This window comes from Podarcis vaucheri (assembly GCF_965113315.1).
Source record: "Podarcis vaucheri genome assembly, chromosome: 16".
NCBI lineage: Eukaryota > Metazoa > Chordata > Lepidosauria > Squamata > Lacertidae > Podarcis > Podarcis vaucheri.
Genome location: NC_138754.1, coordinates 36,283,205 through 36,299,415, shown reverse-complemented (window position 1 = coordinate 36,299,415; position 16,211 = coordinate 36,283,205). Strand labels below are relative to the sequence as shown.

General features: G+C 45.4%; 1 protein-coding gene and 1 long non-coding RNA gene across 4 annotated transcripts in view; both read right to left on the bottom strand.

Annotated features, from left to right (window-relative positions):
- Positions 1-5,088, bottom strand: part of STX2 (syntaxin 2) — a 30,525-nt gene extending 25,437 nt beyond the window's left edge. The window contains exon 1 of one of the 2 annotated variants that reach the window (XM_082204175.1): positions 4,906-5,088. In XM_082204175.1, the coding sequence (XP_082060301.1) occupies positions 4,906-4,935 (30 nt within the window). In that variant the 5' untranslated portion in view covers positions 4,936-5,088. The remainder of the gene's footprint in view (positions 1-4,905) is intronic. The other variant, XM_082204174.1, reaches the window with a different exon arrangement.
- LOC309521568 overlaps positions 1-16,211 on the bottom strand; it is a 503,597-nt gene that overhangs the window by 38,231 nt on the left and 449,155 nt on the right. The gene's annotated exons all lie outside the window — the stretch shown is intronic.

Sequence of the window (16,211 nt, the reverse complement as noted above, 5' to 3'; positions counted from 1 at the left end):
GTTACTATCATCCATATACATATATGGTTATTTATAACCCACTATACAGTTTACCTCGGAAGTCAATCTGACTTCCAAAATGTTCAGAAACCACAGAACCCATGTCGGACGTTTGGGTTCCAAAGAACATTCTCAAACTGGAACACTCACTTTTGGGTTTGCGGTGTCCAGGAGCCAAAAAGTTTTGAATCGCAAAGCGTTCAACTTATGAGGTACAACTGCATTTTAATAAACGTATTCCTAATAACATTATACTTGTCCACATACCGTCTACGTCCACAAGCAATCAGTTCATAAGTTGTGAGTGTTGTCATATCCTCAATCGATTGACTGGAGGATGGCATAGATTTATCTTTTCATAAATATCCCACCGAAGCTTGACTACCCTCCCATAAGCTCCATCTAAAAAGGTAAAGGTAAAGGTACCCCTGCCCGTACGGGCCAGTCTTGCCAGATTTTGGGTTGTGCGCTCATCTCACTCTATAGGCCGGGAGCCAGCGCTGTCCGCAGACACTTCCGGGTCACGTGGCCAGCGTGACAAGCTGCATCCGGCGAGCCAGCACCAGCGCAGCACACGGAACGCCGTTTAACTTCCCACTGGTAAGCGGTCCCTATTTATCTACTTGCACCCGGGGGTGCTTTCGAACTGCTAGGTTGGCAGGCGCTGGGACCGAACGACGGGAGCGCACCCCGCCGCGGGGATTCGAACCGCCGACCATGCGATTGGCAAGTCCTAGGCGCTGAGGTTTTACCCACAGCGCCACCCGCATCCCTAAGCTCCATCTAGTTTAAACCAATTCACATCCACTTCCCTTGCAGCTGCTGCTGCTCTCTATTCCCTGCCTACACAACCCATCTAAAGTCAATGCACATTTCCCAATCTGTAACACCTGAGCAATGCGCTCCTTCCCATTTGCCTCACTAGCATGATTCCCATGCTCAGGCTACACAAACACAACATGTGACTTCTAGAAACAATAGACTGTGTACTTGCTTTTTCTATGTAGCCCATGTGCAATAAAACTCTACTACATATACACTTGCCCCCCTGAAAAACACTTCCTGACAATCTGGCTTCATTCTGAAAATAAAAACTTAATGTGGATTGATTCTGCACCACCTCACAGTATGTCCACTTGAAAACAGATGTAGGAATGGGCCGTGTGTGTGTGTGTGTGTGTGTGTGTATCCACACCTGCCCAATAAGATACCAGATAGGTACATACCAAGATCACCACTTCCTCCTTCATTCACCTTGGACAAGTGCAGGAAGGAAAAGGAATGGATAACCTAATCAAGGGGAGGGTTTTCAAAAGCATATAAATTAACCACACCCACCCTTGTGGATGGCAGGATCGCAAATCAATCAAGACGGTAAGAGGCATGCTGAGGACAAACTTGAATAATTCCAAATTGTGAAAAACTACATTTTTGTGCCGCAAATGGGTTAGTGTGTACACAGCCTCAGTTACACTTCACACAATGCATCTGTTCCTGTGTACCGATCCTCACAGTGACCTTGTTTCTTCCAGTCCCCACCCACGACCTCCTTCTTCGGAAGCATGAGCCCAAGAGATACAGCTTGCCTAAAGCTACCTCAGGAAGTTGCACTTCATCCAGGAACCAGTTCAGGCTTTTGCTTCTTAGAGACTGTGCATCACTTTAACCCATGCCTTCTCATATATCCCTAGCAGTTATAGTACGGATTTCAAACCTCTGCCCCACAGACATCACACTCATTCACCTCCCCATTCCAGTTGCCATCTCATGCACCAAATGTCACTTCCAAACAAGCATGCCAACCCCAGGGGTCAAGCTGTCCTCAGCCCCCTCAACATTCGTGGGCTAGGGGCCTGGTCCCTAGGGGGTCTTCGCACTGGCGCATCCCTTTGAGGATTGCCAGGGCTACTTATGGGAAGGTGTGCTGGCAATCTCTGGTGGGGTGAACTGTCTTTCCCCTGTCGCGACCTCTGCCAGGGATGCGATGGGGCAAAACATCTTCATCCCAGCTCATCCCTTTGATGACTGCCAGGACGCCTTCCAAGAAGGCGCCTGGCAAACTCAAAGGGATGCACTAAAGCGCCTTGGCAGGCCCCACGGAGGGAGAAGAATTGGCCTCGCAAAGGGAGCCCTAGCCTTGCGGCAGTGACAGCAAACAAAGGCAAGGTAAGATGGGGGGGGTGAGTCGACCTAACTGGTTTGGGAGGGCCATGTTCACGCAAGCACGATGGGTCCCCCAATGTTAGGTGCAACTTGGCGCCTCTGCCTCCAACCATCATCAGCATTATACACTGCCTTAAAGTTCCTTTTCACAGGCACAAATGCACCTGACCCCAACCTGCACATCCCCCAAAGAACATCCCGTTCACTAACCATACTCTGAAGGTAAGCCACCTATAAGGGCAGCTGCCAAACTGTATGCAAAACTAAACCAATCATTAGAAGAAATTGTAAGCCCCAAATACCAACCCACCCGAACACCTCCCCACTGCCCCTCAGCTACTGCATTCCAACCAGGGTGGGTAATTTGACACATCTCTGCATTAGGTGTGATTTGAGCATTTGATCCCTTCCAGCAGAGAGATACGGCAGACTTATCCACTGTCAGAAGAAGTGGCCTGTTCTGTATTAATTACTACTCTGGGCTTTCTCTAACGCATGCAGAAGCATTAAGGAAGATCTGTGTTCTTCTAAGGGCAAATTTTTCTTACCCTTAGGAATGAGGCAAAGGAAGTCAAATGTGGCTCCACTGCTTCAAAATGTCAGGGAAGAAAATAATTCTTAGATGCAACAAGGGCTTGAAATACACCTCTTCCTAGCATCTAAAAAATCACAGAAGAAACAGAGGTACTTCTGAAGCTAACCACAGCAAACCAACTGGGAAAGCGTTAAATATTTTTAAAAGATAACTACAACTCCCATCATCCATTCTTGCAGTCCCTGTTGGAAGAGGAGTTAAGGAGTACAGAAACACCTGAAGGATTGCAGGTTATCCACCCATTTAAAAGATAAGAACAATCCAGTCCAATACATACACAGTTGCAGAAACACACTTTACATTAGATGCCTCTAAAAACAAACAAGCTCTATTATATTAAATGTATGCATACATATTTTTATTGTACTGTACTAGATAGTCATTAAACTTGTTTATACCTTTTTGTGTTTCTTGTAAAAAATTATGAAAATGTAAAAAAGAAAAAGGGAGCATATACACTACAAATTTCCCTACCCAATGAACCTTGGGAACTGCAGTTCACTCCTCAGAGCTACAATTTCCAGCACACTTAAACTACAGTTTCTAAGATTCTTTGGGAGGGATGTGCTTTAAATGTATGGTGTGTACACAGGCACATACACATTTTAATATGTACATTATATAATGTGTATATGTGTTAGATTATATATGTTTCTAAGCATGTTCTGCTTTTCTGCACACAAATAGAATCTGGAGCAGTAAAGAAAAACAGATCAATTTAGCATAGTAAAAACACACATGCACACATTTTATCTGAAACGAGTTTTTATGAGAGCAGTACAATGAGGATGCTATAAAGACAGATCTCAAGCTACTCAAAAGTGAGTCCCATAAAAGAAAATGTAAAAAACAAAAGCTAATCTAGCATAATAAAAATATGCATACACAGGAGTCTTTATGAAATTCGTGCACAGGTCAGATAAAGACAGTTCTCAAGAGCAATCCCTTACTTGCCTACTCAAAAGTAAGCCCTATTAAAGAAAAAGAAAAAACAACAACGAAGCAATCCAACATAATAATATAGTGCACATGCACATTTTAAGACAAACACATACTCAGAGCCCAGTCCTTTACACACCTACTCAAAGTTAAGCCCCATTAAAGTAAAAAAAAAAAATCCAAAACCGAATACAGCACAATCATCATCATAATAAAAGTGCACATGCACATTTTATATTAACATGAGGCTTTAATGAGAGTAAGGCAAGGAGAATGCTATGAATTAAGAGCTCTTTTACATATTTTCAAGGCTCTACACACACACACACACACACACACACAATTGTGAGAGCTAAATACCCATTTTAAAGAGCATGTTCATGCTTAGCCTTTTAGAAGCAGGTTATTGCTTATGTTTTTCCTGTTATTTGTCTTCTCAATTTGTATTTTTACACTGCAAACTGCCCTGTGATCTTCAGATGGAGGGATAATACATACATACATACATACACACTCAAAAAAATGTCTCTTTAAAGTAAGCAAATAACCCCCAAATGAATAAATCCAGCACAATAATAATGAAAACAACAACATTAATGAAATGCGCACTCACATTTTATATTAACACGAGGGTTTGTTTTTTTTAGGTTTTTTTAATGAGAGCAAAGCGAGGATGCTGCTAACACGGAGCCCAGCCCTTTAGGCGCCTATTCAAAAGCAAAGTCCCGCTGTAAACAAAGTAAACAAAAAACAAAACAATCCCCCCAACCAAAATCCAGCAAACTAATAAACAATAATATGCACAAATAAATAATAATAATATGCACAAAAAACACACACGAGTCTTTCACGAGTGCAACAACACGAGGATGCTGCGAAGTGCCCAGCCCCTTTACATATGCCTACTCAGAAGTAGCACAGAAGAAGGGGGGGGACCGAACAAATAAATAAATAAATAAATAAATCCTAGCAATAAAACAGCATTCTTTCATATTATACGTTTTACGTTACACCCGAGAGCAGCAGCGCGCAGTGGACGCGAACTCGGGGCTCAGCGACCCCGGAGCGCGCCTACTCCAAAGTAAGCCCCCCGGAACCCCACCCCAGGGGCTGGAGCCCCTCTAGGGGGCGCCCTCCGGACAACCTGATGCCAGGCTGACAACCCCCTCGCCCCCCCCCCGGGACCCTCCCTCTGCCGCCGCCCTCACCGCTGCCAGCTCGGCCAGGCGGTCCCTCATGTCGGCCAAGACGGGGCCCGGGCGGCCCTCTGCCTCCTCCTCCTCCTCCGACCGCTCCCGGGGCGCCGGCGCCGCCTCTCCGCCCGCTTCCCCTCCGTCGTCCCCCTCACGGGCTGCGGCTCCCTCAGCTGCGATGCCAGGGCAACCACCGCCTCCCGCGCATGCGCCGCCGCCGCTCCCGCGAGCCGAGCAGCTGAGGAGAGCGCCGGGGAGGCTGAGAGGACCGCGCGAGGAGAGGGGCGTGGTCTATATGCAAATGCAAGCAGGTGGGGCGTCGCTTACGCAAATCGAGCGCCCTGGGCGGGGGGGGGGGCGCGCGTTCGGGGATTCGTGGTTTGGTTTTTTTTTGGTAAATTTTGTATGCCGCTTTCGCCCGCGAAACGAGTAAGGATAATGAGATCTTGCTCGGAGCTGCTTGCAGCAGAAGGAAGCAGGGGTGCATAATGTTCCTTCTTTTTTTAAAAAAAAATAGTTTTAATTAAGTTTTGCAGTTTTATATTCATCGCAATAACATTATCTCAAAGAGAAAGAGAACTACAATTCCCGGACTCCCCCGTCAACTTCCTTTTCTGGTTCTTTACATATTAACTTCTCCTGCTTATTTTATTATACCTTAATATTGCATTCTTTAAGCTGAATATTGTTATGTTCTTATCATTTTTATACAATAATTGTTTTCAAATTGCCTCTTGCACTTTGTTTTTTTTCCAATTATGACATACATCTCTGTTTCTTTTCTCAGTTTCTCAGCCAGTAAAGTGAGATGAGCACCACAACCCCAGAGTCAACCATGACTGGACCTAATGGTCAGGGGTCCCTTTACCTTTTTAAATTTTCAAGCGGGCGCTACAAGAAACGATTTCGCGATGGCACCACAAGGCAAAAAATATAATACAAATGAACAGCGTTTGAATGCTTTGTATATTTAACTGGTATAGCTCAGTTAGTAGGGGATGAGGTTGGTAATCTCAGGATCATGAGTTTGAGCAGAAGATTCCTGCATTGCAGGGAATTGGACTCAGTGACCCTCATGATGCTGTCCAAGTCTACAATTCTGTGTGGGAAGATTACTTAAGCAACGTACAACATCCCATAGCAATTAGTTATCATTTGTTGTTGTTTAGTCGTTTAGTCATGTCCGACTCTTCGTGACCCCATGGACCAGAGTACGCCAGGCACTTCTGTCTTCCACTGCCTCCCGCAGTTTGGTCAGACTCGTGTTGGTAGCTTCAAGAACACTGTCCAACCATCTCGTCCTCTGTCGTCCCCTTCTCCTTGTGCCTTTCCCAACATCAGGGTCTTTTCCAGGGAGTCTTCTCTTCCCATGAGGTGGCCAAAGTATTGGAGCCTCAGTTTCAGGATCTGTCCTTCCAGTGAGAACTCAGGGCTGATTTCCTTGAGGATGGAGAGGTTTGATCTCCTTGCAGTCCATGGGACTCTCAAGAGTCTCCTCCAGCACCATAATTCAAAAGCGTCAATTCTTTGGCGATCAGCCTTCTTTATGGTCCAGCTCTCACTTCCATACATCACTACTGGGAAAACCATAGCTTTAACTATACAGACCTTTGTTGGCAAGGTGATGTCTCTGCTTTTTAAGATGCTGTCTAGGTTTGTCATTGCTTTTCTCCCAAGAAGCAGGCATCTTTTAATTTCGCGGCTGCTGTCACCATCTGCAGTGATCATGTAGCCCAGGAAAGTAAAATCTCTCACTGCCTCCATTTCTTTGCCTTCTATTTGCCAGGATGTGATGGGACCAGTGGCCACGATCTTCATTTTTTTGATGAAATGAGTTAGTTATCATTATTATTTATTAAATTTGTATACTGCCCTTCATCAAAGGGCATAGTATATGGAAAAGCCATAATATAAACAGCTGAATTCCTTACACAGAATGTCACCAACTGAATCCAGCATCTTGTTCTCAATAGCAACCAAGCCGGTGCCTAAATTTGAGTTTTGGAGTGCAGTGGATCTTGTCCTTGTTTTCTTTGTGTCGCTTTCAGTTCTATGTTTTATTTCGTATTTAATTTAGTATATTTATTTAGACACTTTATACGCTGCTTAATCACAATCATTTCTAAGTGGTGAACAGCAAACACAACAAATACTATATAGATAAAAATCAGTTTAAAATTATGAAACCAGAAAAGACTTCAAAACCTTCTATTGTTGTTTTTTTAATCTTCAGTAGGGACGCGGGTGGCGCTGTGGGTAAAACATCAGCGCCTAGGACTTGCCGATCGCATGGTCAGCAGTTCGAATCCCCGCGGCGGGGTGAACTCCCGTCGTTCGGTCCCAAATCCTGCCAACCTAGCAGTTCAAAAGCACCCTTAAGTGCAAGTAGATAAATAGGTACCGCTTTATAGCGGGAAGGTAAACGGCGTTTCCGTGTGCTGCGCTGGTGCTGGCTCGCCAGAGCAGCTTCGTCATGCTGGCCATGTGACCCGGAAGTGTCTCTCGACAGCGCTGGCCCCCGGCCTCTTAAGCGAGATGGGCGCGCAACCCCAGAGTCAGACACGACTGGCCCGTACGGGCAGGGGTACCTTTACCTTTTTAATCTTCAGTAGGTGCTGGAAGCAGAGGACCTGTCCGATCTTAGCTGGGAGGGTGCTCCACAAAATTGGGCTCACAATATTGTATGCACGGCTCCTGGTGAATACAAACACTGTGTCTTATCCACAGAGGACTATAATTTAAATTTATGAATTGTACACCACCCAGAAATCTTGATATCCTAGGATGGCATTCAAATGCCATTGATAAATAATAGGTATTTGTGAGAAAGGATGCTGAATTTGCCGTTATGTTTCATCAAGGGCTATATAAGCCATAAGAGCAAAATGAAACTTCCCCATTCAGAGGATGTTTATCTCCCAAGTACTGGGAAACAAAGGAAGCAGCCTCACCTTCCTGTCCTACAGCAGCTTCTCAGAGGCATTTAAATGGCTCCAGTTCTCAATGGAATGTCAGCCGCCTTAAGGAACCTTAAGTGCGATTCAGAAAGGCAATTATGTTGTTAAGATTGCAGCTTTAAAAAGCTGGAAAAGTTTATCTAATGTGGCATACCTATTGAGAAATAAATCTGAAACAGGCATGTTTCCAAAGCGTGTCCTGTTCTTAGCATGAGCTGGAGCAGAACGAACAAAACTTTTCGTTGGGAACTGCCAGCCAGCGGCCTTTTGTTAACCATCTTAGGACCAGAAAAGAAAAGAAAATGTTTTAGTATAGATTGTCTGTTTAGCATATTTACGTATTTTGGTACTCTCTCTCAAACACAGTCCACAAATGTTTTGTTTGCTTGTTTGTTTATTGCATTCTGTAATGCTGTTCACACGCAAGGCGGTTTACAACTTTAAAACACTGATACAAATAAATTTTATAAAATGTAGAGTGACAGGATGCTTTCAGATGAACCATTTGAGCATTCATCCAGCTTTGCTTGCACAAAGTTTGCTTGGATGTTAGAATACCCCTGCACATACATACATACATACATACATACATACATGTGGTGCAACACAGTAAGGCTAGGATGAATCCTGTTGACTGAGCATTCACAGATCTTCCAAGTGTCCCTATTTTCCAGGGACAGTCCCAGATTTCCAGAAGCCGCCGCTGTTTCTTACTGGATCCTGGAATGTCCTACTTTCCTTTAGGATGCCCCTATTTTCATAAGAGAAATGTTGGAGGGTATTGAGTTATGCGACCTCCGAGATAAGTAACTATACAACCTTTGGAAGAAATCTGAAGGCAGTCCTGTAAAATATAGGGAACTGGGTTTTTTTGTTTGTTTGTTTAAAGTTTAATGTTTTATTACATTTTAATATTATGTTAGAAGTGTACAGCTTCCGGGTCTTCTGGCCAACATGACTAAGCCGCTTCTGGTGAACCAGAGCAGCGCACGGAAGCACCGTTTACCTTCCCGCCGGATCGGTACCTATTTATCTACTAGCACTTTGACGTGCTTTCAAACTGCTAGGTTGGCAGGAGCAGGGACCGAGCAACGGGAGCTCACCCCATCGTGGGGATTCGAACCGCCAACCTTCTGATCGGCAAGTCCTAGGTTCTGTGGTTTAACCCACAGCACCACTTGCATCCCTTTTAATCATGCAACCTGCATTTGATGGTAGGCGATTCAATCACACCCCAAAATATAGTCTGAAAGCACCCCAGAGTCTTCCCAGGCTGACCAGAAGCTCCCTGGCTTGCGCCTCCTTGTTCTGCCTCCTCCCATGTCTTTCTTAAGTGGCCCCAGGGAAGGTGGGGGATTGTTTTGACCTGCCTATATCTAGAGCAGGGGTAGGCAACCTAGGGCCCGGGGGCCAGATGTGGCCCAATCACTTTCTCAGTCCGACCCACGGATGGTCCAGGAATCTGTGTTTTGACATAATAATAATAATAATAATAATAATAATAATAATAATAATAATAATAATTTATTATTTATACCCCGCCCATCTGGCTGGGTTTCCCCAGCCACTCTGGGCGGCTTCCAAAAGAATATTAAAATACTGTAATACATCAAACATTAAAAGCTTCCCTAAACAGGGCTGCCTTCAGATGTCTTCTAAAAGTCTGGTAGTTGTTGTTCTCTTTGACATCTGGTGGGAGGGCATTCCACAGGGAGGGCGCCACTACCGAGAAGGCCCTCTGCCTGGTTCCCTGTAACTTGGCCTCTCGCAATGAGGGAACCGCCAGAAGGCCCTCGGCGCTGGACCTCAGCGTCCGGGCAGAACAATCGGGGTGGAGACGCTCCTTCAGGTATACTGGATCGAGGCCGTTTAGGGCTTTAAAGGTCAGCACCAACACTTTGAATTGTGCTCGGAAACGTACTTTATTTAAAATGCATCTCTGGGTGATTTGTGGGGCATAGGAATTCGTTCACCCCCCCCCCAAATATAGTCTGGCCCACCACATAGTCTGAGGGATGGGGGACTGGCCCACAGCTGAAAAAGGTTGCTGACCCCTGATCTAGAGTCTGGTCATGGAGAGATTCCCCTTCCCACAACCACCTTATGGCTGTTGGAATTACGGGCAGTGAAACCCGAAGCCTGCTGATTAATGAGCAGCAAGTCCCGCTGAACTCAGTGGGATAAATAAATATGCTTCAGATCATACTGTGAGTCTGTCTACATTCCATTCACACCAGCTCCTGGATACTGTAACAGTACAGTGGTACCTCAGGTTAAGAACTTAATTCGTTCCAGAAGTCCGTTCTTAACCTGAAACTGTTCTTAACCTGTGGTACCACTTTAGCTAATGGGGCCTCCCGCTGCTGCCGGCGCGCAATTTCTGTTCACATCCTGAAGCAAAGTTCTTAACCCCAGGTACTATTTCTGGGTTTGCGGAGTCTCTAACCTGAAGTGTCTGTAACCCGAGGTAACACTGTAATCTTACTCAGAGCCAGCCCAAGAAATTTTGTCACCTGAGGTGAATCACAAAAGGGTGTCTCCCTCCCCACCAGGGAAGAAGGGGTGAGTGGGGATCTACATCAGGAACAAGCAGAGAATAAATATCGACATGGGGATCTGCTGCTGTTGCGGATCCTGCCGCTGCTGACGGTAGCCTCACCTTGCCTCAGGACTAAGCCAGCCCTGGTCTTACTGTTCTTTTGATGATATTCTTATTTATTTTAAAGTATTTTATATACAGTGGTATCTTGGTTTAAGAACAGCTTAGTTTGTGAACAACTTGGATTAAGAACACTGCAAACTCGTAAGTAGGTGTTTTGGTTTGTGAATTTTGCCTTGGAAGCAGAACACGTTGAGTGTGTTCCATTTGTAAATTGAGTCCCCCGCTGCTATGGGAAAGCACGCCTTGGTTTAAGAACGCTTTGGTTTAAGAACGGACTTCCGGAACGGATTAAGTTCGTAAACCAATGTATCACTGTATGGCTTTCAGAGAGACCCTCCAAAGCAGTTTACATAAGATTATAAAGATAAGCATCTTTTTAAAAAAGTTTGCATTAAAGGGAAAAGACAACTTGCTTGTTTTAGAAGATGTTGCTGCAGCTTCTCTCCCTTCAGAGCAAGATGACGCCTCTGTGGTGGTAGTTGGGAGAGAGAGGGGACACTATGAGGGCTGAATGGTGGTCACTCCCCAAAGCTTCTCCCCTCCCCACTCCTCAGGGCAAGATGGTGCGCTTTCCCTAATGGTTATTACATTTTGTTGTACAGTGGTACATGTGTGACATTTTAGTGTGTTTTTGGTCTCTGTGGAAGCCGCCCAGAGTGGCTGGGGAAACCCAGCCAGATGGGCGGGGTACAAATAATAAATATTATTATTATTATTATTATTATTATTATTATTATTAAGAACAGCCCTGTTTATGAACTATTTGGTATATGAACTCCGAAAAACCAGAATTAGTGTTCCGGTTAGTGAACTTTACCTCGGTCTACGAATGGAAACCAAACGGTGGAAGGGCACCAGCGGTAGGAGGCCTCATTAGGGAAAGTGCGCCTCGGTTTAAGAACGATTTCGGTTTAAGAACGGACTTCCAGAATGGATTAAGTTCGTAAACCGATACCATTGTACTGGGAGTGCTTCTTCCCATACTGCACCTTACCCATCTATTTGTCATTGATATGCTACTCAATATTGATCCAGAGTAGATTCCAGTGTATACTTAGCAGAGTAACAACTTAAGCATGTTGCAGGGTTCCCAAAAAGAGACCAGAGGCAATTGTATTTCATCCAGCAGAGCTTTACTGCTACTGAAGGCAAATGAGCATAATGGTCACAAATCCAATACATTCAGGACTGGCACTGTTCATAAAAAAAATCCAGTTGCAGCAGACTTAACCTAAACTTACAATATCTTATAATACTGTAAGTCTAAACCTTAACACTATACAGTACAGTGGTACCTCAAGTTACATATGCTTCAGGCTACAGACTCCGCTAACCCAGAAATATCACCTCGGGTTAAGAACTTTGCTTCAGGATGAGAACAGAAATCGTGCAGCGGTGGCACAGCGACAGCAGGAGGCCCCATTAGCTAGAGTGGTACTTCAGGTTAAGAACCGTTTCAGGTTAAGAACGGACCTCCAGAACGAATTACGTTCTTAACCCGAGGTACCACTGTATACAGAACACCACACCAGAACAAAGAGATATAAAGAGAAAGTAAGTGAAACACAGGCTCCTGGCCTATTATAGTCAGCATGGCCTTGACAGAAAGATAACAGAACCAGTTTAAACCAGCTGTACTCAGCTTCACAGAAGGAATAACCCAAACAAGGTAAAGGTAAAGGACCCCTGGACGGTTAAGTCCAGTCAAAGGCGACTATGGAGTGTGGCTCTCATCTTGCTTTCAGGTCGAGAGAGCCGGCGTTTGTCCACAGACAGCTTTCCGGGTCATGTGACCAGCAGGACTAAACCGCTTCTGGCGCAACAGAACACCATGATGAAAGCCAGAGGGCACGGAAATGCCCTTTAGCTTCCTGCCACAGCAGTACCTATTTATTTACTTGCCCTGGTGTGCTTTTGAACTGCTAGGTTGGCAGGAGCTGGGACAGAGTAACGGGAGCTCACCCCATTGCCGTCCTTCTGATCGGCAAGCCCAAGAGGCTCAGTGGTTTAGACCACAGCACCACCCATGTCCCTACCCAAACAAGAACCTTCTTTCACGCAGAGTACAGTGGTGCCCTGCAAGACGAATGCCTCGCAAGACGAAAAACTCGCTAGACGAAAGGGGTTTTCGGTTTTGCATTGCTTCGCTAGATGAATTTCCCTATGGGCTTGCTTCGCAAGTCGAAAACGTCTTGCGCTTTTTTCTTAAAGCCGCTTGAAGAGGCGCAGTTGCGACGGACCATGCTTCGCAAGACGAAAAACATCACAAGACGAAAAGACTCGCGGAACGAATTATTTTCGTCTTGCGAGGCACCACTGTAGAAACCTTCCAGAACCCTCTTGAACTAAACAGAATAGGAAAGATCTGTACACATCAGATCAATACTTCCTGTACTAAGAAATTCAAACTGACACTATTAACATCTCCTGGGGATGTTACCTTCTGCTGGGCAGGCATGAAACAGGGCTTTTTCTGCGGCTGGCCCCTGATTAGAGAACTCCTTCGGAAATTACATGCAGTTGTCTCCATGTAGGCCTCATTTAGGTGTAAGCTGAAAGCCATTTTGGAAAGGCCGTAGCTCAGTGGTAGAGAATCTGCTGTGCATGCAAGAAGGTGACGAGTTCAATTCCCAACATCTCCAGGTAAGACTGGGATAGAGGCCTGCCTGAAACCGTGGATAGCCACTGCCAGTCAGTGAAGGCAGTACTGTGCTAGGTGCCCCAATTAGACAGCATTAAGCAATTTCCCATATCACTGTATTTCCCCCCGCCTTTGGAATACAACGAGTCTTTCAGCTGACACTTCTTCTGCATTGTTATGAAGCTAGCATTATTTTTTACTGTTGCGTTGTGTCCTGCAAACCCCCCTGGCGTTACTTTGAATGACAATACACAAAGGATACAAACAGAATCAAAAAATGCCAGTTTTTTGGAACTATAAAGCAAAGAGAAGGCTTGTCACCGTCGTATTCATAACTGCTCTTTCCCAGTCCCAAGATAAGGCTGGCATTCTCTTTTGACACATAGGCGCATGTATCAATGGGCTAGTTTATCCATTCAGCAGAAATGAGTGGCAAAGCTTTTCCTGGGCTGTACCACCAGAGTTTGCAGGGGTGTTGTGGTATCTGAATGCTGCTACTATACAAAAACTCAAATAATCTCCCTGCACGACACAGCAAAGTTAGGCTGCTCTTCTCATTGCTACTTTTGTACATGCAGGGTGTTTTAATAGGGCCCTGCATTCAAACCGGCAATGTCTAATGGTACATTTCAGAATTGGACCTGCTGCTTGTTTCTGATAAATGGTAGAGAACATGAGAAGAGAGGCAGGCAAAGACAACATCTACACCAGAGGTGGGCAGACATCAGGTTGCTGCTACTGTGTACCATCCAGGTCCACTGAAAAGGGACAAATCAAAAAGAGCCCTCAGTCTGAAATTTTGTATTCTGGTCTAGAACCTAACCCTAATCCCAATTTTGCAATTTAAAGCAAATAGCTTTCCCCCAAAGAATCATGGGGGCTGAAATTTATCAAACTGAGCTAAATTTCCCAACACTCTTAACAAACTACAGTTCCCAGGATTATTCTTTTTTTTGGGGGGGGGTGTGGAACACAAGTGCTTGAAAAGTATGATATGTATGCAGATGCTTGCCTATGATCCCTTCAAGTTTTCTCTGCCAGTTCATAGGAGCTTTGGAATACTCAACAATCAAAAGCAGCTTTTTCCACAACATATTGTATTGCCTGCACTCCAATTTACCTGGAGTGGTGGGACTCCAGGGGTTCCGGCGCTTACCCAGCATATGGTTTTCTTGGAATGAAAGTCAAATAAAACTTTAGTCTTTTCAGTATACAGTGGTACCCATTCGTTCCAGAGGTCCATTCTTAATCTGAAACTGTTCTTAACCTGAAGCACCACTTTAGCTAATGGGGCCTCCTGCTGCTGCCACGCTGCTGCCGCACGATTTCTGTTCTCATCCTGAAGCAAAGTTCTTAACCCGAGGTACTATTTCTGGGTTAGTGGAGTCTGTAACTTGAAGCGTATGTAACCTGAAGCGTATGTAACCCGAGGTACTCTGGTACAGTGTTTTATTTACACTTAATGTACACCGCATTAACACTCCCAACAGATATTTATTCCGCATTAAGTTTATAGGTAAAGGTAAAGATACCCCTGACCATTAGGTCCAGTCGTGGCCGACTCTGGGGTTGCGATGCTCATCTCGCTTTATTGGCCGAGGGAGCCGGCGTACAGCTTCCGGGTCCTGTGGCCAGCATGACTTAAGCCGCTTCTGGCAAACCAGAGCAGCGCACGGAAACGCCATTTACCTTCCTGCCGGAGCAGTACCTATTTATCTGCTTGTACTTTGAAGTGCTTTTGAACTGCTAGGTTGGCAGGAGCTGGGACCGAGCAACAGGAGCTCATCCCGTCGTGGGGATTCGAACCGCCAACCTTCTGATCGACAAGTCCTAGGCTCTGTGGTTTAGCCCTAAAGGTATCATAGCTTTGGGTTAAGCACAGCTGATGGGAGTCAAGCTTCCCTCTGCAGCTTCCAACCCAACCAAACTCTCTCTCCAACACTAGTTCCCTGGCCTATTGTTTCCCTTCCTAAGATGATGTGGAATCCAGCTAGGTGAGAGAGGTGGCAGATTGCCTCATGGAAGTATCTTCCATTGCCACTAGGGCAACACGTCTCTTTTAGCTAACTCTTTGAGATGCTGGTGAGGCCGCCCAAGGCTGTTACCTTAACAAAGGAATTTGTTTGATCTATACACCATGTTTCCGCTTGTAGATTCTAACCCCCTCCACGCAGGTCCTGATGGGACCCGCTCTGCCCACCTGCGATTTCCAACAACTGCTATTCATTTCTGACAGTGGAGGTGGAACATGGCTAAATCAACTAAAGGTTCTTGTCTCATCTGAGCAGCAAGCCCAGCTGGTACCCTTGTTGTGAGAGCAACAAAACCCACTGGGAGTTCAGAAGCCATGGTATAGGTCAACAATGACTCAAAATAGGCAATTAAGTTTCTATTTCACAGGGATTTGCCAGTCAGGAGCTGCAATACTGTATTAGGTAGGCAATGCAGTCTTTTTGCCTCTTAGTTTCAAATCTGAAACATGTTTCTGAAATATACTCAGAGTCGCAAAGTGATTTCATGCTCTTTATTCAGCTCATAGTGGTGAGGAGGAATGAATGAAAGTCCCCTCACAGTATCTGCTTTATATACATTATTTACACAATGGGCTGCACATGATTGGCTAATTCCGGAATTCTACTGTAAGCCAATCAGGTTGTGGATTCACTTCTATCTGGAGCAGGATTGGGTGGTTCCTGCCAACCAATCATACTGCTGCATTGTTCTAGGACCAATCAGACTGCTGCATTCTGAATCCTATTGTTCTAGGACTAATCAGACTGCTGCAATTTGGATCCTATTGTTCTAGGACCAATCAGACTGCTGCAGTTTGGATCCTAGTCAACTCAGTACATAACACCCCTCCCCTTTAAGTTCCAGTCCTGCCCGGGAGGTCGCATTCATAGTCCTCAAGGTATGCCGGCGGCCTACGTGTGTGTTGCGGCCTGGGGTGTTCCCTGGTCCGGGCTCCAGGTTCTGGCTTGTGTTCCAAGGATGCTGGCTGTGATGGGGTTGTTTGGTCTGGTGCAACCGGCTCGCTCAGTCGTGGTTCTGGTTCTGGTGT